The 25,850-nt window shown below is 39.4% G+C and overlaps 1 protein-coding gene across 1 annotated transcript in view; it reads left to right on the top strand.

Moving 5' to 3' along the window:
• LUZP2 (leucine zipper protein 2) overlaps window positions 1–25,850 on the top strand; it is a 359,428-nt gene that overhangs the window by 182,433 nt on the left and 151,145 nt on the right. The window contains exon 5 of the mRNA XM_065404319.1: window positions 1,476–1,538. Within this exon, the coding sequence (XP_065260391.1) occupies window positions 1,476–1,538 (63 nt within the window). The remainder of the gene's footprint in view (window positions 1–1,475; window positions 1,539–25,850) is intronic.

Below are 25,850 nucleotides of genomic sequence, written 5' to 3' on the forward strand. Positions count from 1 at the left end.
TTAAGTGGTTTAGTAAAGCCCAGATGTTTTAGGCCAAATGTCTTGCAGACTAAAATTCTCTATTTGAGCATCTTGATCATCTGTGAGGTTGCTGAAAGTCTTCAACTCCCACTAAAATCAATGGGAGTTGAGAATAATCAGCATTTTCCGCAATCTAGGTCTTTATCCACAGGACTTGGACAGCAAAAGTTCCATATAGCCCTGCCAATCATCCCTGACCTGAAGGGACCTCTCCCCCCACTGATAGATTGTTCACTGGCTTCATTGCTGGTATGGTTATCAGTGGTGCCAAGTGTGATGGTGTTTTTTAATTACTGACCTCTCTCCCCACGAAGTGGACTAAAACAATCTACTCAATGTCACACAATCTAAAGAAGAGCTTGTCTTAGGGTAAAGCCACTGAGGCCCGTATTCCAGGGGTGAAAGGATCTGTAGCCTAATGTCGTCCTCCTTCTTAAAACAGCAGGTTTTCCCAAAGTGAATTTATAGGAATACTTTCACAAGTGCTCTTATGTGAACTACAAAGTTTCCTCAGCTGTTTTTCTTTGTGTGCATGCTTTTTGTTGTTTGTTTGTTTGTTGCAGAGAGAGCTGGTCTACTTTTTTAATCTCTGTATTGCTAATTCATTTAGGATTGCCATGGCATCCTAATATGAAATGGATATTTTCACATTGTCATGTTTATTTTAACTACATACACCTTTATCCCTCACTGTCCTCTAAAATGTGCCTAGCAATGAAGTGAATGCTGAGTTACCTAGCAATGAAGTGAATGCAGTCTGACTCCTATAAAGAAAAATACAATTTGACTTGTGTAAGCCAATGATCCTTCTTGAACTACATGAACTGCAGAAATTGAGTCAAACTTCTACATGTAAGAATTCCTTGAATTTAGCATAGGCTAGGAACCAGATTCTGACACCTTTACTCCATGAGTGCACTCATTGGCTCCAAAAGCTTGATGGAGCCACTCATGTAGTAATAATGCTATTTAGTATAAGTAAGGGTGTTAGAATCTGACAGCTGTTATGTTAACATATAGGAGACTGAAAACTGCTTAGATTCTGTGATTATAAAAACAGCAAATTTTATTGTTCTAAAAATCTTCAATTCTTTGAAAAAATCTGGATGTATCAGATCCATCCAAAAACAAAACTAGGACTCTAAGGATTTTCATGCAGAATGAGTTGCTTTATTAACCTATCTTGTTTAGCGAATCCCCTAGCTACCTGTATTGTCACTTTATTACAGACTATTTAATAGATATGAAACTGTAGTCTACCGAGGCAGGGCACCTCTTTTAGTTAAGTAAGGTGTCTTATCGGTAGGGATAGATATGACTAGTGGCTTAATTTTTGAATAGCCTATCAAAAGTTGTGAAGAGGAAAAGAAAAGCAAGAGCGTGGAAAAGAATGATTGTGTGGCATTTGTAGTATGCTTCAAAATTTAACATTCAGCATTTTTTTAAACTGGCAGATTAATTTTCTGAAGACTGAAATGGAAAGGAAGAGCAAAATGATCAGAGATCTCCAGAATGAGGTAAGAGGGATATTTGATTGTCAGCAAAGTATTTCACTGCTCTACAGCCAAAATGCTTCTGAAATAAATGTAGTCAAACTTTACTAATTCTGGGTCACTGAGAACGAAAATGATGCTTAAAATTGTTGATTGGCTCTAGTTTTCAAGATATGCTATTGGGTCAGTATATACGACCCTTGACTTGGGAATGGCGGAGGATAAGTGAGTTATAAAGGGAAGGGATCTCAATTTAAACCAGAAATGACTAAAATACATCTTTGACTGGATCTATGAATAAATCTATGACTGGGTTTGGACAGTACTTGCTTTTTAGGCAAAACAATGAATGATGCAATCTGAAGCTGGTATTGCGTCATACATGATATGAATTGCATCATGTTATTCCTAGAAGTCATGGATGATGCAATCATAACGAAGCTTACATCACTCTGCTGAACAAATTACCCTATATCAGCTCTAGAAATCATACAGTGCCGTGCTCTCTTATTTGTTAGTGTTTGATTTTGCAAAGGGACACATTTCTGTTTAGCCAAAGTGAGCAGAGATGCCTCGTACTTGTGTGAACAGTGCAGATAACTTCTACTATGTTTGTGGTGAAGTGACTTTTGCATCACAAAAGCGCAGTATAACCACTATGGTTAAGAAAGCCTATCACCTTTATTTTGGCTGCAAAATTGGAGATCAGGACAAGAGGTGGGCCCCACACATATGCTGCAACATTTGTGCAACAAATCTTCGCCAGTGGTTGAACAGGAAAAGGAAATCTATGCCTTTTGCAGTGCCAATGATTTGGAGAGAGCCAACAGATCATACCAGCAATTGTTACTTCTGCATGGTGCCTCCAGTTGGGAAAGGTGTGTCAAAGAAGAAAAAGTGGACTGTGCATTATCCAAACATTCCATCAGCTATACGCCCAGTACCCCACGGAGAAGGACTGCCGGTTCCTGATGCACCAGAATCATTCTCACTTGAGTCAGACGAGGAAGAGGAAGAGGATGAAACTTCTGGTCCTGAACCATCAATGTCACAGGACCCACATTTTCTCCCATCCTCCTCCTCTGAACCACACCTCATAACACAAGGTGAACTGAATGACCTTGTCAGGGATTTGGAACTACACAAGAGTAAGGCAGAGCTGTTGGGCTCCAGACTACAGCAGTGGAATCTCCTGGCAGGTGATGTTAGGGTTTCCATGTTCCGGGACCGTCAAAAGGATCTTGTCCCATTCTTCTTCATGGAAGGTGATCTTGTAGCCTGCAACAACATCGATGGTGTGATGGCAGCCCTCAACATCGTTCACGATCCAGATGAGTGGAGACTGTTCATTGATTCATCGAAGACGAGTCTTAAAGCTGTTTTACTGCATAATGGCAATGTTTTTTCATCAATTCCAGTTGGTCATGCAGTCCATATGAAGGAAACCTATGACAACATGAAACAGCTTTTGAGGTGCATAAACTATGACCAACATCAGTGGCAGCTTTGTGGCGATTTGAAGGTTGTTGCTCTCTTGCTTGGTCTGCAGACTGGATACACAAAGTACTGCTGTTTTCTCTGTGAATGGGATAGTTGTGCAAGAGATTCCCACTACATCAAGAAAGATTGGCCACTCCGACAGTCATTGGAGGCTGGGAGGAAAAGTGTTCAGCATCCACCACTTGTTGAATCAAGGAAGATTTTGTTACCACCCTTACACATCAAGCTAGGTCTGATGAAGAACTTTGTCAAGGACATTGACAAAACACAAGCAGCTTTCAAGTACCTCCGTGGAAAATTTCCAAGATTAAGTGAAGCTAAGATAAAGGAAGGTGTCTTTGTTGGTCCTCAGATTCGGGAACTTCTTCGAGATGATGCATTTGACCATGCACTGCGTGGCAAGGAAAAGACGGCATGGAAAGCCTTCCAGTTAGTGGCAATAAATTTTCTCGGAAACAACAAGGCAGACAACTACAGGTTGTTGGTGGAAAACCTCCTCAAGGCATACAAAAGCCTTGGTTGCAACATGTCACTAAAGATACATTTTTCGCACTCTCATCTAGATTTTTTTCCACCGAACTGCAGAGCAGTGAGCGACGAGCACAGCGAGCGATTTCACCAGGACATTGCAACAATGGAGAAACGCTATCAGGGCAAATGGAGCCCATCAATGCTTGCAGACTATTCCTGGACAGTGACAAGAGATGCTCCATTTAATGAATACAAGAGACAAGCCAAGAAGCGCCGAGTAGACACTGAATAGGACTAAACTATGTACATAATAGTTTTTTGCCTTTTGTTTCATAATAAATTTTATTTATATAACCCTTTTGCTGATTTTTAAAGTGTTACATAAACAGGACAGGTGAAATATTATCATGTAAAGCAACCATAAACACATGAAAAGACCTAGGTTTACAATTTATGATTAAAACTCTACTATCTACACAATATACATAGACATAAAATGTAAAAACTTAAATATCTTAGAAACAGTAGCCAATCAGTTGTTTTAATTGTCATATTTGAATTCAGCACATCAAAATACATAATAAATAGCACATTTTATCTCTGAAGCAGACGACTTCTCAAAAATTGTAGACCAGTGTTTTTAGAGTGGATTTTAAAGAAGTCTCAATATTTGAACAACATTGAATGCACTTTAGTTTGTTCTGTGAGATTAAACCAAGAAAGGAATAGTGGTCAAATTGTTAGTATATTTACAAAAAAGGCACAGGTTTTCAGCTTTGTTTTACTTTCTGGAATTGTGAAATTTTCCATGTTTGCTCAGATTTATTCTATTAAGACATGATATGAGATCGTACAGGTGCAAACACTCTTTTTATCATATAGTATTCTACCCTTATTTTTGAGTACATAACCTTGAAACACTTAATGGTGGTGTATGTGTAATCCTATAAATGCTGGCATCAGAATTAAATTAGAGCATTTTGAATATATAAACCTCCTATTTTACTGTAGTGAGTATTTAACATATACCTGATTAAGAGAGAGATAGGTTGTGATTAAAAATGGTGGACGCTGTAATGCCTGATTGTTTCACATACTGTATCTGCAACAGAGTTACTATCAGGTATAGATCATTTTATTTCTTGATTCATATAGTATCCAAAAGAAGTGTGGGTCAGGTATAGTGAACTAGCTAAGATTTACATCAAGGTTGCTGTTTCAATGTTCTGTATCATTTATCAGCATTCAGCACCCTTACCTGAGGATATAGAGAAGCACAGTTTGGTAGATCCAGAGATGAGATGAAAGGAGAACATTAAAAAATAAGGCCTTCTATCACTACTATGGATTTCCTGTCTCTTACTAATAAATTCCGTTCCAACTCTTCTTAAATCAAACAACTGGCATGCAGTATTGTCTGCACATGGAACAATCGTGATAGATATTTAGCTGTGTAGGTTTGGCACACAGTTTTTTTTTCAATTGCTTATTTTAACTGACCCTCGAGGTAGCCAAATGACATTTCATAGAGGGATAGAGAAAAAAAACGGAGCTCTCCCACAGTTCGTACATTGAAAGAAATTATAGCTTTAATTCAGAATTGGAACATACAGCAGTGTACTGGAGAGATGAAGTTTTGGTGACATGTTGAAAATGAATCCCAAAAATGAAAAAGTGCATTTAGAAAAAACAAATAAATTGAAACAGCAGTGTGAACTGATGTCCTTGCTAGCAAGATACAGCATACAGCTATATCCTATTTCAGTTGGTTTTTGTTTTGTGGTGGTGTTGCTTTTTAAGTATTGTACTTTGTTGTGATGGTAATGAAACCAAATTTGTGGGCATTATGCTTACAGACAGTACCCTCTTACCACCCATCCAAAATAAAAATGTTATTTCCCTTTTGCTCAAAGATATGAGATTTTACTTTCAGTGCTGCGTGTGACAGAGAATGCAAGAAAATCTACTATTGGCTAATATGCAACATTGCTTGAAAAATCTAGCCAGAAAGAACAGTAAAGTACTTTATAATCCATTGTTTCTAAATAGCTCTGCATATACAACTAGTACAACGTATTTATTTTTTCCTTTTTTGGAGGTGTTATTTAAAATTGAGTCAATAAGCACCTTTTTAAAGGTGAGGTATTTATCCTTTTACTGAGGTACAATAGTACTTCATTTTTCAAGCTGCTCCATTGAAATCAATGGAACTATCTAAGGTACTTATGGCCTCCATTACCATAGTCTCTGAGCATCTCACAATCTTTAATGTATTTATTACCCAACACCCCTGTGATGTAGGGGATGCTTATTATCCCCATTTTGCACATGAGGAACAGAGAAGTTAAGGTCACACAGGAAGTCTGTGGTAGATCAGGGTATGGAAACCAGGTCTCCCAAGTCCTAGGCTTATGCCCTAACCACTGGACAGTCCTTCCTTTCCCTTATAATTTACTTATTATATACCAGTCAACTTAAGTGAAGGTATCTGGCCCTAGGTCAAAAGGTGGAAGTAACTGTCTACAAGTATTTGAAGGGTGTAAATATCAAAAAGGTAGGAAAAACTGTGTAAGGAGCTTCAGTGGGGGTAACTGAAGGGAATTAAGTATCTGTAAATTTAGAATCAGTACATCTTACCATTTCTTCATAGTGAGATTTAATATATAGTGTGAAATATTCTGTCAAGGGAAGAGAAAGCTCCATATTTCCTATAATTTAAAAGTTTGACTGGACAAAGTCCTTTAGAAGATGCAAGGAAAAGATGTTGGTTGGAAATGATTTAGTAGATGATTTAGAACATCCCACCATCTATGATGCTTCTCTGATTTCACTGTATGAATCATGTCATTTTATTATGTAAATGATATTATGTCAGATATTCATTTAGGGTGAAAATCTGCCTCCCATCCCTCTGTACAGCTGAATGGCCAAAATGCAATTTTCATGGTGCCAGTCAGGGGACTGAGAATTGGAGAGAGGCAATGCAGGGGAATATCCTATGTCATTAGCATATGGAAGGGGCTTATGGGTGGGCTGGAAGTATGACCAGTGCTCCCCCAAACACTTCATGGACCCACTTGTCATGACAACACATGCATCCTGAATCCAGGTTGATCCATTTTCTGACCACCTGTGTTGGTGTTTTGAGCAAACTTGTCCCTTAGGAGATTCACTGTTCATACAGAATCTGTAGTAATTAATAAACATTGTTAATGTTTAGTAGCTTTTCCTTCTACTGTAAAGTAGATGCATTTTCTTTTAATTGAAAAACATATTAATTATTTCTGTAATACAAAATGTCATTTTAAAGACTCCCATTAGAAAAAGTTCTTAGAGACCTTCAGAAAATATATAGAATCTACAGTCTAAAATATTGGTTGATTTTAAACACATTAGGCATGAAATCCTGGCTCCCCTATATTCAGTGGCAAAACCCCCATTCACTTAAATTAAGCCAGGATTTCACCCTAGTTGTTTTGCAAATGAAGAGTGTACATTATATATGGTTCAGTAGGTTTAGTCTAAATTACTATTTTAGTTCCTTATTTAGGGCCTCCTTTTACTTCAATACATCCCAGAAGAAGGCAAGAAAAGATGGAGAAAAAGGAGAATGAATAAATGAAAAAGACAAATAGAATAAAGTGTACCAGTCTACCATACCTGTTCTAGGCATCAGTTGGTCTATTGCAGCGGTTCTCAAATTTCCATGTACCAGCCTACCATTGCTAGTCTATTCCAATGTTTTGCAAACAATTAAGTCCATTTTAGCAGAGGACTTATACTTGTGCTTGAGTAGTGTCTTGAATAGCCTATGGTCTTTGGACTGACAGTGGAATGAAATGTTTCAGAACAAATAGGGGCTAAGAGAGGAAAGGAGATGCATATCAGAGAGTCTCTCAAAGCAGCTCACAGAACAAAAAGTATGATAACCATCAGCTCCTTAATTTTCAACTGCTATTTTTCCTTCAGTGTAGCTGAAGTATGAATTTAAAGTTGTAATTTTTCTATTGTTCGCGCAATCTTTTATCAAACCTTATCTTAACTTTGAAAAGTAAGAATCTTTGAAGTTGTCTGGAAGAAAAGTTAAAAGTAAATTAGTGACCACATCTATGGCATATTCTTTGGGATATATTGTCAGCATTGGGCATGGAGATCTAGCCCCTTGCTTTCTGTACCTGCTAACGATTATGTTCTCCAAACCGAAAATGTTACCTTTTCTGGTGTGCTTGGCTTTTTTCAATTAAAAACTAAATATTTTCAATTTCTTGTAAAATATTCTGCCCCCTCCCCCCAAAAGGGATGGTATGTCTGGCTATAATTTTGAGGTTGCAATGATTTACGTTGGAGAAATAGGGTTATAAAAGGTTAAATTGTAGTATTCTCTTTATTTTCCCATTCAATAACAGAAAGCTCACCACTTTCTGTTCCAAATGCAAAGCAAACTTCTACCTCACTTTTTTGAAAAACAGATATATCATACTATGCCCACATTTAAAACTTACACAAAAATGACCAAATCATGCACACAGTTTAAAACATACACATAAAAACAGAACATATCATACATAAATTAAAAAATAGGTTCACACTCAAATTTCCCTTTAGAGACCAGAAGCGGGAGAGAATGAGCCACAAGTGGCAGACGCTGGTCATGTTGCTTATTACCACAGTGGAAGATACTCAGATACCACAATAATGGGTATGATATAAGAACGTGAATAGCATAGGATATGGGGATGTATTTTTGTAATGCCAGCTTTATATTTGCCATAATAAGAGACAAACAGGCCAGTGTTAATATTAGTCATCTTGTATATACCTTATTTTATTTTTAAACTGGCAATGCAAGAAGGAGAAATAACCCCATTGTGACTTACCGCAAATATTTTTTTCCACATATTAAGTTAGCCTTGTCTGGTGTTTACAACTCATAATCCTTTTTGAAGCCTTGATTCTAGATAGTGAAGAGCTACAACCTTCAGTGCACTTTTATATTAGCTTACATTAACGTAATAGGAACATTTGTTACCCACAGGCACCTGTGAGAAAATTTCATTTTCCACCTGCACTCCCACAAATCTCTCTGGACTGGGAATAGCGTTTGAATAATTCTCAGGGACTGGAGCAACATGTGTATGCTTGTTCCACAAAAAATGCTTTCTAAGGAGAGTTAAAATGTGAAAATATAGAATGTAGCCATGTAATTGCTCTACGGCTGTACATGCCATTTTAACTGAACAATACAAAATGTCTAATGATTTCTGGTACATCTGATTTTTAAAGAACTTTCATTAGATTACCTCAGAAATCAATATAATTCAATGGCCTAAAATGCAGTTTTTTTTAAACATCCCTACTGTTTTGAAAAGACGTGTCTCGATTTGGATGGTCTCACTTTGGCTGGATTCCTGTTTTAAAGTTTCTTCTCCAAGCTCAAGAGCAGAAGGAGAGCTCAGCAAGCCCATATTTCTTTTTCATAAACAATTATGATATTCTATTGATAATAGAAGATAGACAATGAATACATTACAAGCTTATCCCCAAAACTGAGAAAGATGTATTAGATTTGGGCTAATGTTTCTTTCCTTAACTAGGAAAAGAAGATGTGAGTGGAAATCTAGTTACATGCTCATTGGCTTTGTATGTTCATATGGCAAGAAATGGGACCTATTTCAAGGACCATGGAACAGAAGCTGATGAAGTTAGGCATGCATCTTAAATATGAGATCAGTGTTTCTCCATCTGCAAAGAAATGGAGGGAAAAGTTATATTCAGATAGCATTCAGACCAGATAGTAGTGTTGTAGCCGCATTGCTCCCAGGATAGTAGAGAGAGACAAGGTGAGTGAATGCGCTAACCCCTAGGCTATTGGGTATTCAAGGGTGGTACTCTTAATGCATCATTCTACCGTATCAGAATTGTCCACTCACAGTGGTGTTAGCTCTTTACATCCACTTTACTGTCCCTTTCCACAAATGTAAAGGATTGCACAGGCTTCAAGTCCATGGTGAATCAGGCCCTAACGGTATTAGCACAAGCAACTTCAAGCCTATACCACAAACATTGTACACTGCTTTGTAATACACTTTATTTTAACATAAGAGGACCAGATGATGCTATCAGTATACCTCAAGCAGTAAAGAAACACAATCTACTTAAATGGTTTTCTTGCAATACATTTGAAACCTTGCGTAGCATTCAGGAATGGTGCTTATTGCTAAAACTGCCCTGAAAATCAGCATAGGCAGCTGATGCTTAAACCTTCCTGAATACTGTCCAGAGAAAGACTGAAAGACTTGTTATCTTATCTGCTGCAAAACTAAAGATAAAAAAAAGAATATATCTTTGTTCCATGAAAAAGATTTGTCTTCCAAAGGAATCTTTATGGATATTTTTTCCATTACAGACCAAATTCTAGTCTTCAGTGACACATGTAATCCCACTAAATTGAATGGGGTAACTAAAAACAGAATTTAACCCAACTGGAATCCACTTTCTATCTTGCCTTTCATCCCAGAACAACAAATATTTATTTATTTTGCCCACCTCTTACATTTGCTTTCTTCCACAATACGTTATCATTTGTTTAAGAATGCATGTCTGAGTTCTGCCTGTTGAAGGTGTATTCATGAGTTGGGAATGGGTTAACTCAAGCTCAGGTCTTGGCTGCCTTTTGGATTCTGTGTAGGTACAGGTACATATAATCCAAAAGAAGTAATACATATTTAGATTTAATTCTGAACCAGAGAGGAATCAGGCTACCAGTGCAGATAGTTTATATATTCACTTATGTCTTCCTTTGTTTCTCCTGGCTTATGCCGTTCTCTCTCTGAATTCTTGATTGATTTTTGGATATTATTGTACAGTATATTTCAGTTATTGCACTTCCTGATTCTTTCTTCACAGAAGAGGATTTAGCTGTTTTGATACTGGAGAGACAATCTCCCAAGTGCTCAGAACAAGTTGGGTCTGGTGGGTGTGGAGTGTTAGTAACTCAGGAATCCTATTTCTTGGGGATTGAAACTTCAATTCAGTATAACAAACAAAGTTCAACAGACCATGGAATCTTGTCCATATCACAGGGTCCTTAATAATTGCAATCTAAATGGCTACTACATTTTTCTGTTTTGACCTTTAATCTTTTAGATGCTTTGGGATTAAATCTGCCTTTTCTAATGTAACTTGTCTTGTTATGCTTGTCTGATTTCATCTACCAGTCATAGAAAGGCCTCTCTCAATACTCTAAGAGAAATATTTCATTAATATATCTAAAGTTTAAACCAGATGTAGTGTTAATACCTTTCCTAGGTAGATCGTTAGACTTTTATTGCCGGATGGAAGGGCTTGATGTTCAATCCCTCTTTCTATAGTAATTTATTTTGGGGGATTTTGTAACCAAGGGCGTTTGTGCTTCTCAATTTAAGGAGGTGTTGGCTCAGCGAAATTAATTTGAAGCCAAGGGAAGTCACAGGAGTTAGTCCTGGAAGATTTAGATCTTATTTTTGTCTCTGACACAGATATCGTGGGCAAATAATTTAGTCACACTTTTTTTTAAAGAATCCACTAGCTTGGAATTACAGTTGTAAGGTTCCAAACCTGTGTCATGAAGGGTTGGATGATCAGAGAGGCTGAGCACCCACTATCCCAGCTAAACTCAGTGGGAGCTACCTCAGCTCAACATCTCTGAAAATCAGACCTTATTCTATGTTTCAGGGTTGGCACCCACACACTGAATACTTCAAAGTAGTTCTCACTGCTGAAAATGTTTGCATCTGTGCCTCAGTTGAACCATTTATGAAATAGGAATAATAGGTTAAATGGAATCCTAGTGTAACTCCATTGAAGTCAATAGAGTTATATCAGGGATAAATTTGGATCAGTAATACTGAGCGAGAGGCAGCATGATGCAGTGAATGGGGACTGGAGTGGGAGTTGGGTGTCCTGGGATCTGTACCTGGATGTGCCACTAACTTGTTGTGTGACCTTTTGTCTGTCATGTCTATTTAAACTATAAGCCCTTCAGAGCAAAGACTGTCTCTTACAATGTGATTTTTACAGCAACTAACACAATGGGGCCTAAATCTTGTCTATCCTGGCCTCCCAGCCAGGATAGACAGACTCATGCTAGCTGGGCTCAAGCCAGTGCACTGAAAATAGCAATATAGCCATTGCGGTTTGCACTGGGACTCAGGCTCTCAAATTCACCCTGGCTCCCTAGGCTTGAGAGCCTGAGCTCCAGTCCGAGCTGCAAAATCCATCCTGCTCTTTTTGATGTGCTAACTCAAGCCCAGCTAGAGTGAGTCTGTCTACCCAAGCTGGAAGGCTCACTCCCAGCTGCACTGCAGACATACCCTAGGTGCTACTGTAAAATAAATAAATAAATTATGAGTATTGTGAGATTCAATGTTTTAATATTTGCAAAGCCCTTGGGAACATCGGGGAATGCTGCTTGTCAAGGCTAAGTGTATGTAACACAGTGATTGTAATTCATTAGATTGTAAACTCTTCAGGGGCTATGTTTTCCTATGTCCCTGTTCTGTGCTTAGCACAACAGGATCCTGATCCTCACTGGGCAGTACTGCTATACTTCTTCTAATGCTAATAATACCAACTTTTTATGTATTCTTGGACTCTGCATAAGGATTCTGGGTTGCTCTCTTGAGTCATCATGTTACTGGGTGCTTGAACACTGTATGAATGCCCAGTGCTGAGTCATACTAGCAGATGCCTTTGTTTAGCTTTCACTAGGCGGTATGACAGATTTGCAAATTAGAGATGAAAAATATATAAAAGATATTGTTAATCAAGTTACTATTTAAGTTAACAACTGGATGGGGAGGATCAGAGAACACTTTGGGAGAAAAAATATACTGGCTCTATTAAGTCTTCAGCCGTGCCCAAAACCCCATCAGAAATGGAGTGGGAGGAATATGTTAGCAATTTAGTGTCACTGATGTGTCCCTGTTCTTCTTGAGAGAGAATAACTTGGTATTGCTAGAAATCATAACTCTCACCACCTAAATAGGTTCCAGAATCAGAATGCAAATAATTCACTTTCCTCCTCCTTTAAAACTAAAGATCAATAAACAAAATATTGTACAACAAGAAGGCATCAGGTTTCTCAAGAGAGAGAAAAAAATAACGTATATATGATCTTAATGGAACTATAGAACTTCATGTTTATTAATAGCCCTCAAATGTTCCAAGTTTGATATGAAATAAAAGGTTTAAATCTTGGGGAAAGAATACAATAAAAGGCCATGAATCGGAGAGGAGAAAGAGAATAAAATGCGAAGCAAAGAGAGAGGAGCTGTTGGGGGGGGGGGGAAACTGACACAGGTTTAGTATATTATGTTTTCAAAATAGCGTGAGAAGTGATGGAGGATAAACTCATTCCAAAAAAGCAAGTGTGTCTCTCACACACATAATTAAGACAGAACAATGAGATCAAGACAAACATGTAAAAGATGAAAAATAGATTATTGTAATCTTTGACATTTCTTCCATTAACTCAAGTGATCTTTTTCTAACATAAGCAGACACAAGGAAAATCTACCTGATTGATGTGGGTTGTTTGTTTTAAACCCTAGAACAAATCCTTTAAAATATTTTAATTTTCCATCTGATCATACAGCTGGATGTCTTACTCTTGAGATTCTTACCTACAAGATATCTTTTTCCTCACCATTTATTTTGTATATAAAATTTTCATATACTTCAGGAGGAAGGAGTCTGACAGGGCAGTAGTTAAGGCTGTTTTACTGGAATTGTGTTCAAACAGTAGTCTAATGGTAGCATGGTCTAATAGTCTGAGCAGGTCACTGGAAGTCAATATTATGTTTCTTTTCCAGGCTTCCAACCTTGAGCAGATCACTTAACCTCATTGTGTATTAGGATATTTAGGTATAAAAGGGAACTAATAATACCAGTCTTGTGGAGTTTTTGGCAGGCATGTATATTGTGCCCCTCAATGGCCTGTCAAAATCCACTGATATCAATGATTCTTTATTTATTGAGCTTTGGATCAGGCCTGATGTTATATAAGTGAATTACTTTGACTAAAATGAAAAATTGTATTATCACAAATCAAACCACACTGTGTCTTATCACTATAGCTTACTGATGATATACTGTATTAGAGTTTCTTGATGGTCATATGTATGAATATTAGACTTCTAAATGATTGCCGTAGACAGTATATTAAGTTGTTTGGATAAGAAAAACGGAACTCTATAGATGGATGATTTGGCCCCTTTTGCTGCCTAAAAATATTGTAGCAACTGATTTTACTTGCCAGGACTGTTTGTGGAGCAGCTAATTTTAAGTAAATATTAAAGAATAATCTGAGAATGCTAATGTTGAACTCCTAAATACATCACTGTGCTGCCCACAGCAAATTCCATAGCTGAGGGTTCTTTACTTAGGCTAGTCTACAGCCATTCACCACTGAAATGGCACTAGAGACAGACAGCAAGAGCTTTTCAGTTGAATGCAACTGTTGTGATTTGTGCAGTGTAGTTGTAGCTGGGTTGGTCCCAGGATATTAGAGAGACAAGGTTAGTGAGGTACTAACTTTTATTGCACCATTTTCTGTTGGTGAAAGAGACAGGCTATGGAGCCATACAGAGCTCTTCTTCAGATCACTGTTGTGATGAGTAAAGGAAATCTCAAAGAAAGCCATTTTCCAGGCCATTCAAGTCCTTGTAGATGATGATAATCACCTTAAATTGTCCCAAGATATAAAATGGAATCTAGTTCTGAATGCAGAGCATAAGAATTGTGTTTATTACAACTTATCCTACTTCAGGGGTGGTAAGTGTGCCTTTTGCATTAGCTGAAAAGCTCAGCGAGATCTCCAGGAGTAGCCCTATATAGACCATATGACAATAATCTACCTACGATGAAAAAGGCATCAATAAACTGCTGATGGTTACATAAGACAGAAAAGGTTATAGTCTCCATGGCAGCCAAAGATAGTAAAAGACATGACAGACATTAATAGGCCTGGAATTCCAGGAACTCCAGTGTACCGAGTAAGACCCCCAAAAATTCATTCTACAAAGATGAAGTGCAGGGTATTAATATTTGTAAAGTCCTATTAGATATTTGGATGAAAGGTGATTTTTATCATAATTATTACTAATAATAATAATTATTAATAATAATAAAATGCTAACAGCCTACTTTAAATCAAAGGCACAGTCACTTATCAACTATTGCAGATCCATTGGGATATCATTCCACAACAACTGTTTGGAAATGCTACAACTATGAATGGTGTCAAAGGCAGGATGCTGTGTCAACATGCAGTAATAATTATAATTCTTTTTTAAAGGACGAGGGTGGGGACAAGTGTTGACAACTAGCTATTCTTGTACAGAATTAAAATTCTTGGCTACAACTCTGGGTTAACTTAAATGATGGCTCAACTGGTAAAAGCAGTCACTTTCTATTTAGTATTTTGTTAATGTCCAGTTCATTTCCTCTTGACAAGACTGTAAAAAGCATTCTTAGATAGATACTAAAGTATCTTAGCTAATGAACACTTATCTACCATTTTCAAGAAATTGGTGAGCCAGGAATCGTCCTGAAGGCTCTTTGCAAATAGCCTCATTCCCTGTATCCTTGACAGAGAGTCATAAGAATATTGTACTTAGTACCTTTATATCACATAACATTATCCTTTTATTTTGCATCACCTTAGCCCACAACATGACTGAGTATGACAAAAATGTAGCCTGATACAATATGACATTCTATAGGCATAAAAAAATAATAGAATTTTGGATGACTCCGATGCATGCCATCTGATTGGCAGAGAGGGATCTGTAATGAACACTTAGCTTCCCATACTATTTTCAGGGGCTATAATTTAAGATATATCTGAGAATCTCTAAGTTGATATTTGGGAGACAAAGTGGGTGAGGTAATATCTTTTATTGGACCAACTTCTGTTGGTTAGAGAGACAAGGTTTCAAGCTTACAGAGAACTCTTCTTCAGGTCCTGAAGCTTGTCTTGAAAGCTGGTCTTGCTCATCAACAGAAGTTGATCCAATAAAAGAAATTACCTCACCCACTTTGTCTTTCTAATATCTTGGGACGAACACAGCTACAATAATGCTGCATGTAAGTTTCTATTTCCAAACATCTTCCAGTGCATTCATACAGTTGGTAGAGTTATCAGTATCAGAAAAATATGTTTTTGTTTTGTCTCTTGCAGAACAGGTGAAAACGATACATTTCTTATAGGCAGATAGTGGTACAGGTGATAAAAAGCAAACTAGAAATGGAAAATACATTTGTCTGTAGCTCCCAGTAATTTTTGTTTTCCTGAAGTGCTTTTATAAAGAGTATGGTTTTAAAGAAACTACTATGTAAACAGTCTTTTGTTCTATTCATATAGGGCAAGTCTACACTATTGTTGACCTAAGTTACGTCAACATACAGCCACCGCAGTAATTGAATCGGTTGTACGTGTCCACACTTTGCTCTTATGTTGGCAGTGCATGGCCTCACAGGATCGCTTGCACTGTTTTAATTGCCAATGTGGGGCATTTTGGGATGATTTCTGAAAGGCAGCAACAGTCGATGTAAGCAACACTGTGTCTACTCTGACTCTGTATCGACCTAACTACATCACCTTAAGCACTACGCCTCTCGCAGAGGTAGAGTTAAGTCAGGGTAGTGGGAAAGTTACATCGGTGGGAGCTACAGTTTAGTGTTGACAGTTAGGGTACGTCTACACTACCCACCGGATCAGCGGGTAGTGATCGATCTATCAGGGATCGATTTATCGCGTCTAGTGTAGACACGATAAATCGATCCCCGATTGCTCTGCCATCGACTCTGGAACTCCACGACGGCGAGAGGCGGAAGCGGAATCAACGGGGGAGCGGTGGCCGTCGATCCTGCGCCGCGAGGACATGAAGTAAGTGATTGATTCTAAGTCTATCTAAGATGTGTCGACTTCAGCTACGCTATTCTCGTAGCTGAAGTTGCGTGTCTTAGATCGATTCCCCTGCCCCCCAGTGTAGACCAGGCCTTAGAGTTAGCAACATAACTCTGTAAGTATAGACCAGACCATATAAATTGTGGTTATAGCTTTAGTGTCAAGTAAATCATATTAAGACAGCATTCTATCCAATCTCTCTGTGCTTAGCTGTACTAATAAAAGGAACAGTGATGGAACTTTAAAATTCCACCAGATCTACAAGAAATTTTATGGCCTAAAGGGTAAATTCAATTGTATTCAATTAAATTATGGTGGAAAAGGCACATTCTTGATGGACAGATGACATTTTAAGAGTCTGGGTCTATATGCTGACAGTGCTCCATACAGGTAAACACTGTAGTTCCTAACCCTTCGTAACTTGTGGACAAAATTAACTCCCAGGCTCTGATTTATTCTTCAAAGGTGAAATTCACCCCTGTGCAGAGAGAGGCTGCACAAGGTCCTAAGTCCCATCTATACCTTGTATGGAGGCCTTCAGGATGATGTGATGTTGACAATTTGTGTTTGAATTGTTATAAAGCTTTAACTTTTTGAATCTCAATGTTCACTGTCATTAAATAATTGTCTTCCCCTCGTATCCTGCAACTGTGCAAGTTTAAATAGACAAAAATCAGAAAAAAAGTTTTAAAAATAAACATTGATATTGTCAAAATTATTTAAAAGTATGAATTCTGCCATGCCATAGTTATAAGAAGTGCTAACTTTTGGACTGCATTGTAAAAAGTAGTAGTAGTCTTGAAATTCATGGAAGAATGAGACTAGTAAAATCCCAGTCTTTTGCAAGGGCACTGGTCTGTTCTACTTAATTCTAAAAGTGCTATATGGCCTTCTTTGTGCTTCCCCAGCTCCCATTGACATCAGCTGTTCTTCCATCAGGCAATGAAGGCCGTATGAAATGAAACTAGATGCCTTAGCTTCTTTGGTCTTTAAACTTGAACGGAGATTTGGTGACTTACAATATTATCAAGCAATACAAATCTTGAGTGTGAGGCTGATTGGAGCCCAGCCACAAAAAAACTAAGTGTGAATGATATTTTAAAATCAATGCAGAACTTTTTGAAAGCCAGTGTAAAATCAGTCACATAGGAGAAAGAAATGTGCTGATCTTGCTTGGCCCCGGTAAGAAGACAAGCAGCAAAGTTTTCCACAGTTTGAAGAAGTAGAAATTGCCCAGTGGGAAAACCACTTAAAAGGGAATTACAATTATATAAGGGTGAAAAATAAGAACATAAATCAATACTCAAAATCTTGAGTAGTTCCTATTGATTATTTCTGTCCTTAGATGAAAAAAAAATTAATGATCAAATTTCCATGACTCATATAATAGACTGAGTGGAGTGCATTATTGTTTATTATTATTTATTCATCACCACAAGCAGAGCTATCAATTGTCAAGGCTTAACATTTAGATCAACAAGAGATAGAACCCTATCAGAAGGAAGTCTGGGTTATTCGTCTTTGATTTCAGAACTTTCCTTGCTATCTAAGACTGCAACACTCAACAAAGAGTGTTCCAAAGAGACTGTCCAATATTTACTGAAATACTGAAATAGAAAAGTACACCAGCATGTTACCTGAGTACATATTTGTTAAAGGTAAGCACTGGGCGGGGGTGTGGGGGGGAGACATTGATTTTATTTATTGATTTAAAAGTTTTCTTTTACTAGGCCTGATCCTGCCAAGCAGCTTCTAAATTGTGCTGCATTTCCTTAATTCAATTTAGAAGGTGGTTTGAAAGATTGGGTCCTCACTAGAGGCCTGATCCTGTTCCCATTGAAGTCAATGAGTATTTGGAGGAACAAGATTTAGGAGCCCAAAACTGATCACAATGGAGTTAATGGGAGTTTAGTCACTGATTCCAATAGAAGTAGGAGATTCTGGGAGTGAGTTTTTAAAACCCTCTTCATCAGCCTGACTCTGCTTCCATGAAGTCAATAGGAGGTTTACCATTGACTTCAGTGAGAGCAGATTTAGGCCAATGCTTTGCATGCTTTGAAAATCATCTGTGCCTCATTTTCTCATAGTGGCTTCAAGATTAAAAGTAGCAGACACAACAGAATGCAGGACACTCAATATACAGTAGCTGACAATAAATCTGAGCATCCATAATTTCAATTATTTTATCACCAAATATGTTTAGATTTAAGATATCCTCTCTTTTATTGGTAATTGGAGATATTAGAATAAATAAATCCCATTCTGGCATGTAGTTTGGTGGTTTGGTGTTCAGTTTTGGATCTCGCTCCAAACTGTAATCATGGAGACACTTTCAAATATAGGAATTTATGTCTGCACCCTCATTCTCCCCAGATTCAGAAGGATTTGGAGGGAAGGCTAAGGTTTTGGTCCAGGTCTAATTCTTATTGTGTGTTTTTGTTCAACTGAACATTTTGTTGAACTGAACATTTCAGTTCAGGTGTTAGACTGGCAGCCCTGGAGAGCAAAGCCTTCTGTTTACCTAGATAACAGGTACACTACAGCATACTCAGTGGGAGTGCAAGCTTCTTTGTACTAAGTTGCTTGACCTGGAGGGATTGCCAGATTTCTCTAGGTACAAGGGAGGGAATAGGTCAGTCTCTACATTCAGTCCTTCACCTTTGTTGAGACTAGTAATAATGGTACCAGTTAGTGCCAACAGTGCTGGAAGTTTGCGATGCAGAAACACTTAAAACTATTAATCTCTTGCATTCTCTTATCCTCCCTACCCTCAGCTTAAACACAGTCTGGCCTAAACCAATTTAAAGTATTTGGGATTTAGGACACAATAGGAAAAAGAAATGTTAAATAGAGCATTTCAGAGGTTCACCATTGTTAGTTTGTCAGCAATTATAAGTATAGTATTCAAAGGGACATTGATTTTATTAGGTGTCATTTAAGTACAATATTGACCTTAAGAATATGGATTTATTTCTATGATGTAATTCAGAAATACAGTGTTTATCCGATAAATAGAATTGTCTTGGTACTGTAGACTCCATAATCATACCCATTTGTTCAAGTTTGCCTGTAAAAGTGACTCCATTTAATGCTTCTCTTTTCCATTGCCCCATAATTTGATTATAAAATTATGACAAGTGAGACCATTAAATATCAAGGCCAAGAACAACAGAAACCAGTGCTCACTTTTCTCACTCACTGCTATTGCTTTGGCTTGCAAACAATGTTCAGCCTGAAGGATTTGGTGCATATGGAAATGAATCTTAGGTGAAACCAGAAGAATTTAATCAAGGTTGCCGCTTTAGGCATTTTGGAGTGTATCTTATTGACTTTTTCAATGTCTCTCTGTTTCTCCTTAGTTGTTAAGTGGCTGTAAGTTGGGTTTGATTGTAAAGCATATCAGGTAGCACACTTGTTATAGTAAGATAAATGCAGATCTTACTATAACTCTATAACTATATATGGTGTGAGGCCTATTGATCCTCCACAAACAATATCATATTTCAAAGTAGTGCACACCTGGAGTGTTCTCACACTTAAAAATATACTTTTCTATGTTAAAGTATAATATTTAGCCCTATGGATCAGATCTCTCTGTAGAAAAATAGCTAGTTTGAGATTTTTTTCAGTGCTTGTGTGTGTGTGTGTGTGTGTGTGTGTACGCGCATGAGAGAGAGAGTAAGAATAGACAGTGTAATTTATAAGATTGAGATAATTTTGCTAGGGGCTGGAGCCCTATCACTTGATACATTGAAGACTGAACTGGACAGATAGCTAGATATGAATATACTGTAGGAAACAGTCCTACACTAGCAAGGTCATGGACTTTGTGATCGAACAACTCATCTCCCTTCCTAAGTTGTATGATTCTGTGAACTGATTGCCTGGGGAATGTGGTGGGGGAGGTTGGTTAGGACAGAAATCCCTAGTCTCCCACCTATGATACATAATGTACCAGATGCATTTTGGGCTTTTCACCTTTCTCTGAACAGTCGCGCATAACCCACTACTGGATGCAAGATGTCTGACTAGATCAGGGTCTCAAACACGTGGCCCGCAGGGCTATTTTCTGCAGCCCGCGAGCCCCTCGCAGCCCCCCCACCCTCCCTCAGTGTTTACCTAGAGCGGCTCCATCCGGACGTGCACCGGGGGCAGGGCAGGCTCCCTGCCTGCCTGCCCTGCCCTGCGCCACTCCGGGAAGAGGCTGGAACGTGGGGAAGGGGGGGGCGGAGGGGCTGTGTGTTGCTGTTGCTTCAGGCACCGCCCCCAGCAGCTCCCATTGGCCACGGTTCCCCGTTCCCGGACAATTGGAGCTGCTGGGGGCGGTGCCTGAAGCAACAGCAACACACAGCCCCTCCGCCCCCCCCTTCCCCACGTTCCAGCCTCTTCCTGGAGCGGTGTGGGGGCAGGGCAGACAGGCAGGCAGGGAGCCTGCCCTGCCCCCGGTACGCGCCGGGCCAGATCCTGCCCCCAAAACCCTTCCTGCAGCCAAACCTCCTGCCCTGAGCCCCCTGCTGCACCCTGACCCCCTGCCCTGAACCCCCTGCCTCACCCTGCACCCCTCCTGCATCCCAACCCACTGCTCTGAGCCCCATGCCGCACCCCTCCAGCACCCCGACCCCCTGCCGTACCCTGCACCCCTCCTGCATCCTGACCTCCTGCCCTGAACTCCCTGCCTCACCCTGCACCCCTCTTGCATCCCAACCCACTGCCCTGAGCCCCCTGCCTCACCCTGCACCCCTCCTGCATCCCAACCCACTGCCCTGAGCCCCCTGCCACATCCTGCACCCTGACCCCCTGCTGTACCCCTCACTCCTCCTGCACCCCACACCCCAACTCCCTGCCCTGAGCCCCCACCACACCCCACACCCCTCCTGTTCCCCCTGGGGGCAGGGAGGGGGCAGAGTTGGGGTGGGGGTTTTGGGGAAGGGGTTGGAATGGGGGCAGGGAAGGGGTGGGAAGAGGCGGGGCAGGGGCGGGGCCTCATGGAAGGGGTGGAGTGGGGGCGGGGCCGAAGGCGGCGGGGGGAGGTGTCAGTAATGCGTCCCTCGGGCCAATGTACTAGTCCTCATGTGGCCCTCATGGTCATTTGAGTTTGAGACCCCTGGACTAGATGGACTAATGTTTTGCTCCAGTATGGCAACTCATACTGAATATTCCTATATTCGTATTTGTTAAAGGTAATTTTCTGCAGAACTATTTAGAATGAGTCGTCTTGACTATTTAGAATGAAGCTTTATTCCAAGATTAGTCTCTCTCTTTCTCTAGGCTCTGTATCCCAACAGCTTGTTCTCTTATCACACTCTGCACAAGGATAATAGACTGAATGAACCAGTAGGTTTCAGGAAATTCTGAACACATTTAAGGTTAAATGATGGATTGATAGATTAATCTCTTACATTACTTAATATTTGTTTGAAGTACTGCACACCTATACTTTACTTCCAAAGTTCCATACACTGTCTTTAAATCAGTAATACTCAGACCTCAGTGGTTCGGGAGCCACATTAGTTATCAGTATTACCCAAAAGAGCCACAGTAGTGTGAATTCATTGGTTCATTTACTATAGTAAGTATATTCGTATTTAAACAGTCTGGTAGGGGAAATATTGAGTGTGTAATTCTATATAAAGTAAACAAGCCATCCCCTGGTGTGGACAGCACTATGTCGATGGGAGAGCTGCTCCTGCGGATGTAGCTGCTGCTGCTCGTTGGGGGTTGATTGATTTCAGTCGACGGGAGAACTCTTTCCTGGTGGCTTAGAGCAGCTACACTAAAGAGGATCTGTAGCCTCAGATAATAGGTGCTCTCGGTAGGGTGGATGCTTTCCAGTGCATGTTGGTCGGTCTCATTGAAAAGCCTGGAGGGGCAGCACTTACTAACAGCCTGTCAGCATTTTTGACTGTTATGTTAGTTTTGTTGTTTTTTTAGAGCAATCAGAATTTCTGAACAAAATAAAACTTGGCATACAATTTCTCAACAGATTGTACATTGTCTTTAGCAAAACTGTATCAAATTGGTTTAGGTATAGGACCAGTCCAGAGCCAGAATTGGAGCCGTGTTTGATTGGACAGGGGACGAGGATGCAATTATTTGATGCTTTCTTTGAGCTGCTTCTACTGGCAGTTTTCCTCAAGTGTAATTTTCTCCTCCCTGCATCACCTTTGGTGAATCTGGCCCATTATTTTTAATGTGACAATAGTGCAAGACCTATGCCTCGCCCCAACAAAAGTATTAAAGCACATGCTTAACCTTAAGAATGTGAGTAGTCCCATTGACTTTAATGCGTGTACTGACCTAGCTATAGTTAAACATGTGTTTACATCCTTTGCTGGGTTAGAGTCCTAGGCTTCTTCCACTGCTAGGATTCACTAAATACATGCAGATGATTAAAAACAAAATTACACCATTTAGTTGAGCCATAATTATTGATCAATGAGAGTTAACCTGGATGCAGAATATTTAAAAAAACTGAAGGGGGGGGGGAGAGAGAGAGAGAGAGATTGGTTTTAAAAAATCAATTCAGATTCTTAATGCCTGTTGCCAATTCTTGTCTTCTTTATTTGGGAAAAGCCCCAAGTTATTTACATTTCAAAAGAGGCAACTGTGCATGTGTAGAGCCTACTATTCAAATTTGCACTGCATCCCATACTACTTATTATATCCTCTGTGTAGTGTGAGAACTATGCAGAATCCATTTGATTCAGTGGCACTTTGTATACTTAGGCTATGTCTACACTTGCAGAGTTTTTGCGCTGTCAGTTTCACCAGTGATAGGGAACCGGTGAAAGAAAAGCACTGGTTTGTGTACTCACTTACTTCCACAGGCGTCAGATAGTGTTTACTTTTGCAGCAGTTCCATCTCTGATGAGAGCAGTACACTGAGGGCAGCTATCCCAAGTGCAGCTTTCTCCATTTTGACGATAAGTCTTGTAGGAAAGGGGGGGCAGTCAGTGCAGGGTCCAAGTGGGGGATTGTTTGCTCTGTGGAGCAGCCATGGTCACTTGGTCAGATGAGCACTTGCAAACAAAAAAGGAAGGGAAGTTTGAAAGTTCCCGGGGCTTTACAGGCGGAGGGGCAGACGTCTGTTTACCTGGCATCAGAGCAGCAGAGCTGCTGGCCAGAGTGGTCACCCTAGGCACTGTGGGATATCCTCCGGAGGTTAAAAGCTATTTACACAGGAAGAACGTGTCTTCACTTGCACATCACCGCAAAAGGAGCAATGGTAAGAACTGTACGCCTCTCGTGGAGGTGGTTTTCTGTCATTGGCAAGTGTTGATGCTTCCATGGTTTTTGCACAAAAAAAGAGACTTTTTGCACTTCAAATGGCAAGTGTAGACATGCCCTAGGATTTATCTGGTTTTTACATTTCCTTCAGCATGATTGGAAATAATGCCAACTTTTTGCAGTGATTTAATATAATATAAAATGAATGATACAGAAAAAATGTAGCAAATTAAATCATTATATTTACTTTTTAAAAATTAAGTGTCTCATCCTTCTTTCTCCATAGAAACATTTTGGTTCTTCCTGTATCCTTCTTTCATATCACTAATGACATTAATAAATCTACAGGAATAAAAAGTAAAATGAAAACTTAATTCTATGCTACATGTCCCTGCATTCCAGCCTAGTAGTGGGGGCATTAGCATATATGTCTAGACTTAATTGAATTTTCATTTTAGTTGTGCAGATAAGCTTTAATACAGTAGATGATACATTTTATTTTTGCTCTGTTTGATTTAGGCTGACTTTAGCATGTTGTTCTGTATGGTCCTCACCTCACCTACGAATAGGTGTGGCAAAATTTGATTTTTGTTTTTTAATAATTTTGATGGATATCTGTCGTAAGCATATTTTCCAGTATTTGTCAATTTGTTCAAATTATGGGTTTTAAGCTTTTTTAGATTTGAATCTTTACATTTTCACAGATGTGGGAAATTATGGGGGGATCAGACAATCGTTATTTAATGATAATAGACATTGAGATTCAGTAAGCCATTTTATAACCGTTAAAACACAAATTGTCAACATCACATGTCAAAATATACAAAATAGATATCCTTAAATCAAACTCTATTAAGTTCTCAGCATTATTATTCTTTCTTTTCCTATTTGTAAATTTCAATTATTGATGGAAATATTTTTTCATCAGTTTGTCTCTGTATAGTATTATTGATGTTAAATGACATTTATTGATTAAAAAAATCTAATTGTTCCAAGCCTACCTATGAAGCATGCTTTGAGAAGCCAGATATGACACTGACCATTTTGATTTGAAAGTACCAGAGTTCTTTCCATGTTTGTCTTTTAGCTGCTGTTTATTTGTGTGTGTTGGGGAATGTGGGGGGGACTTTTGTGAGTGAAAGTGAACACACAAATTACCTATTTGGCCAGTCATGCAGAGTGAGGAATGTGTCACATTTCTGTTGGTTGCAGGAGTTTTAATTTCCAGAAGACTTTTGGGGAGCTTTATAGAAACATACAAATCTCTCTCATTTTATATAGTGCCTTTTTCCCCACTAAGAGCAATGTTAGATTTTTTTCATATTTCATAAATTTCAGACACCTGGTTACATAGTTTCCTTTCTGATAATTCCACATGGCCATAGGGTTGGCTTGAATAAACTAATCATCAATTCTGAAGCAACTATTTTATCCCATGTTCAATGCAAATAAAGATGACTCCGTTTTTCCAAAGTAGATAAACTGAAGCACCTATCACATTTTGATAATTAAGTCTATGCGATTTAGTCTATGGAGTGTTATATCAGGACCCTCAAGAGTATCTAGATTTTTCCCCATTCTCTGGTCTGACTGCAGCCAGAGTATCAGCAGGATGTCTTAAAGTGTACCACCTTCTCTCTGTCTCAGTAGTGAGCATTTCAGTTAATGGTTCTGGGCCACAATTCCTCCCTAGACCCTCACTAGAAATCAAATTATTTTGCCCCGTATTCCCTCCAAATACATCAGTTGATTGTTTCTTTGTGTAACTAAATATTCCAAGAAGCAGTCAGTGCAACCAAACCCAAGGCTGGTGTAACCACTAGGCGAACTAGGTGGTCGCTTAGGGCGTCAAGTGGTTGGGGGCGCCAAAAAGCTCCCTCCGTATTTCCCCGGACATGTCCTTTTCGTCTTTAAATAGCCGTCCAGGAGGAATTGGTAGAAAGGTCCGTGATTTTCCCCCCCTCCCCCCCATGCAGAATGTGGTGTGGCTGATTGGGCGCCTGGGCCTGATTGAGCTGCTCCCATTGGCCTCCAGCAGCCAGAGTCCCTCCCCCGCTCCCCCCTCCCACTGCCTCAGCGCCGCGTCACCAGCACTCTGCGGGGGAGGGGCTGTGCGCTCGGCAGCCTGTTTGGTTTGGCTCCATGTGGAGCCGGTGGCTCGAGCGGCATGGTTGTAAGGGGAGTCCCGC

This window comes from Emys orbicularis, chromosome 4, assembly GCF_028017835.1.
Source record: "Emys orbicularis isolate rEmyOrb1 chromosome 4, rEmyOrb1.hap1, whole genome shotgun sequence".
Classification (NCBI taxonomy): Eukaryota; Metazoa; Chordata; order Testudines; family Emydidae; genus Emys; species Emys orbicularis.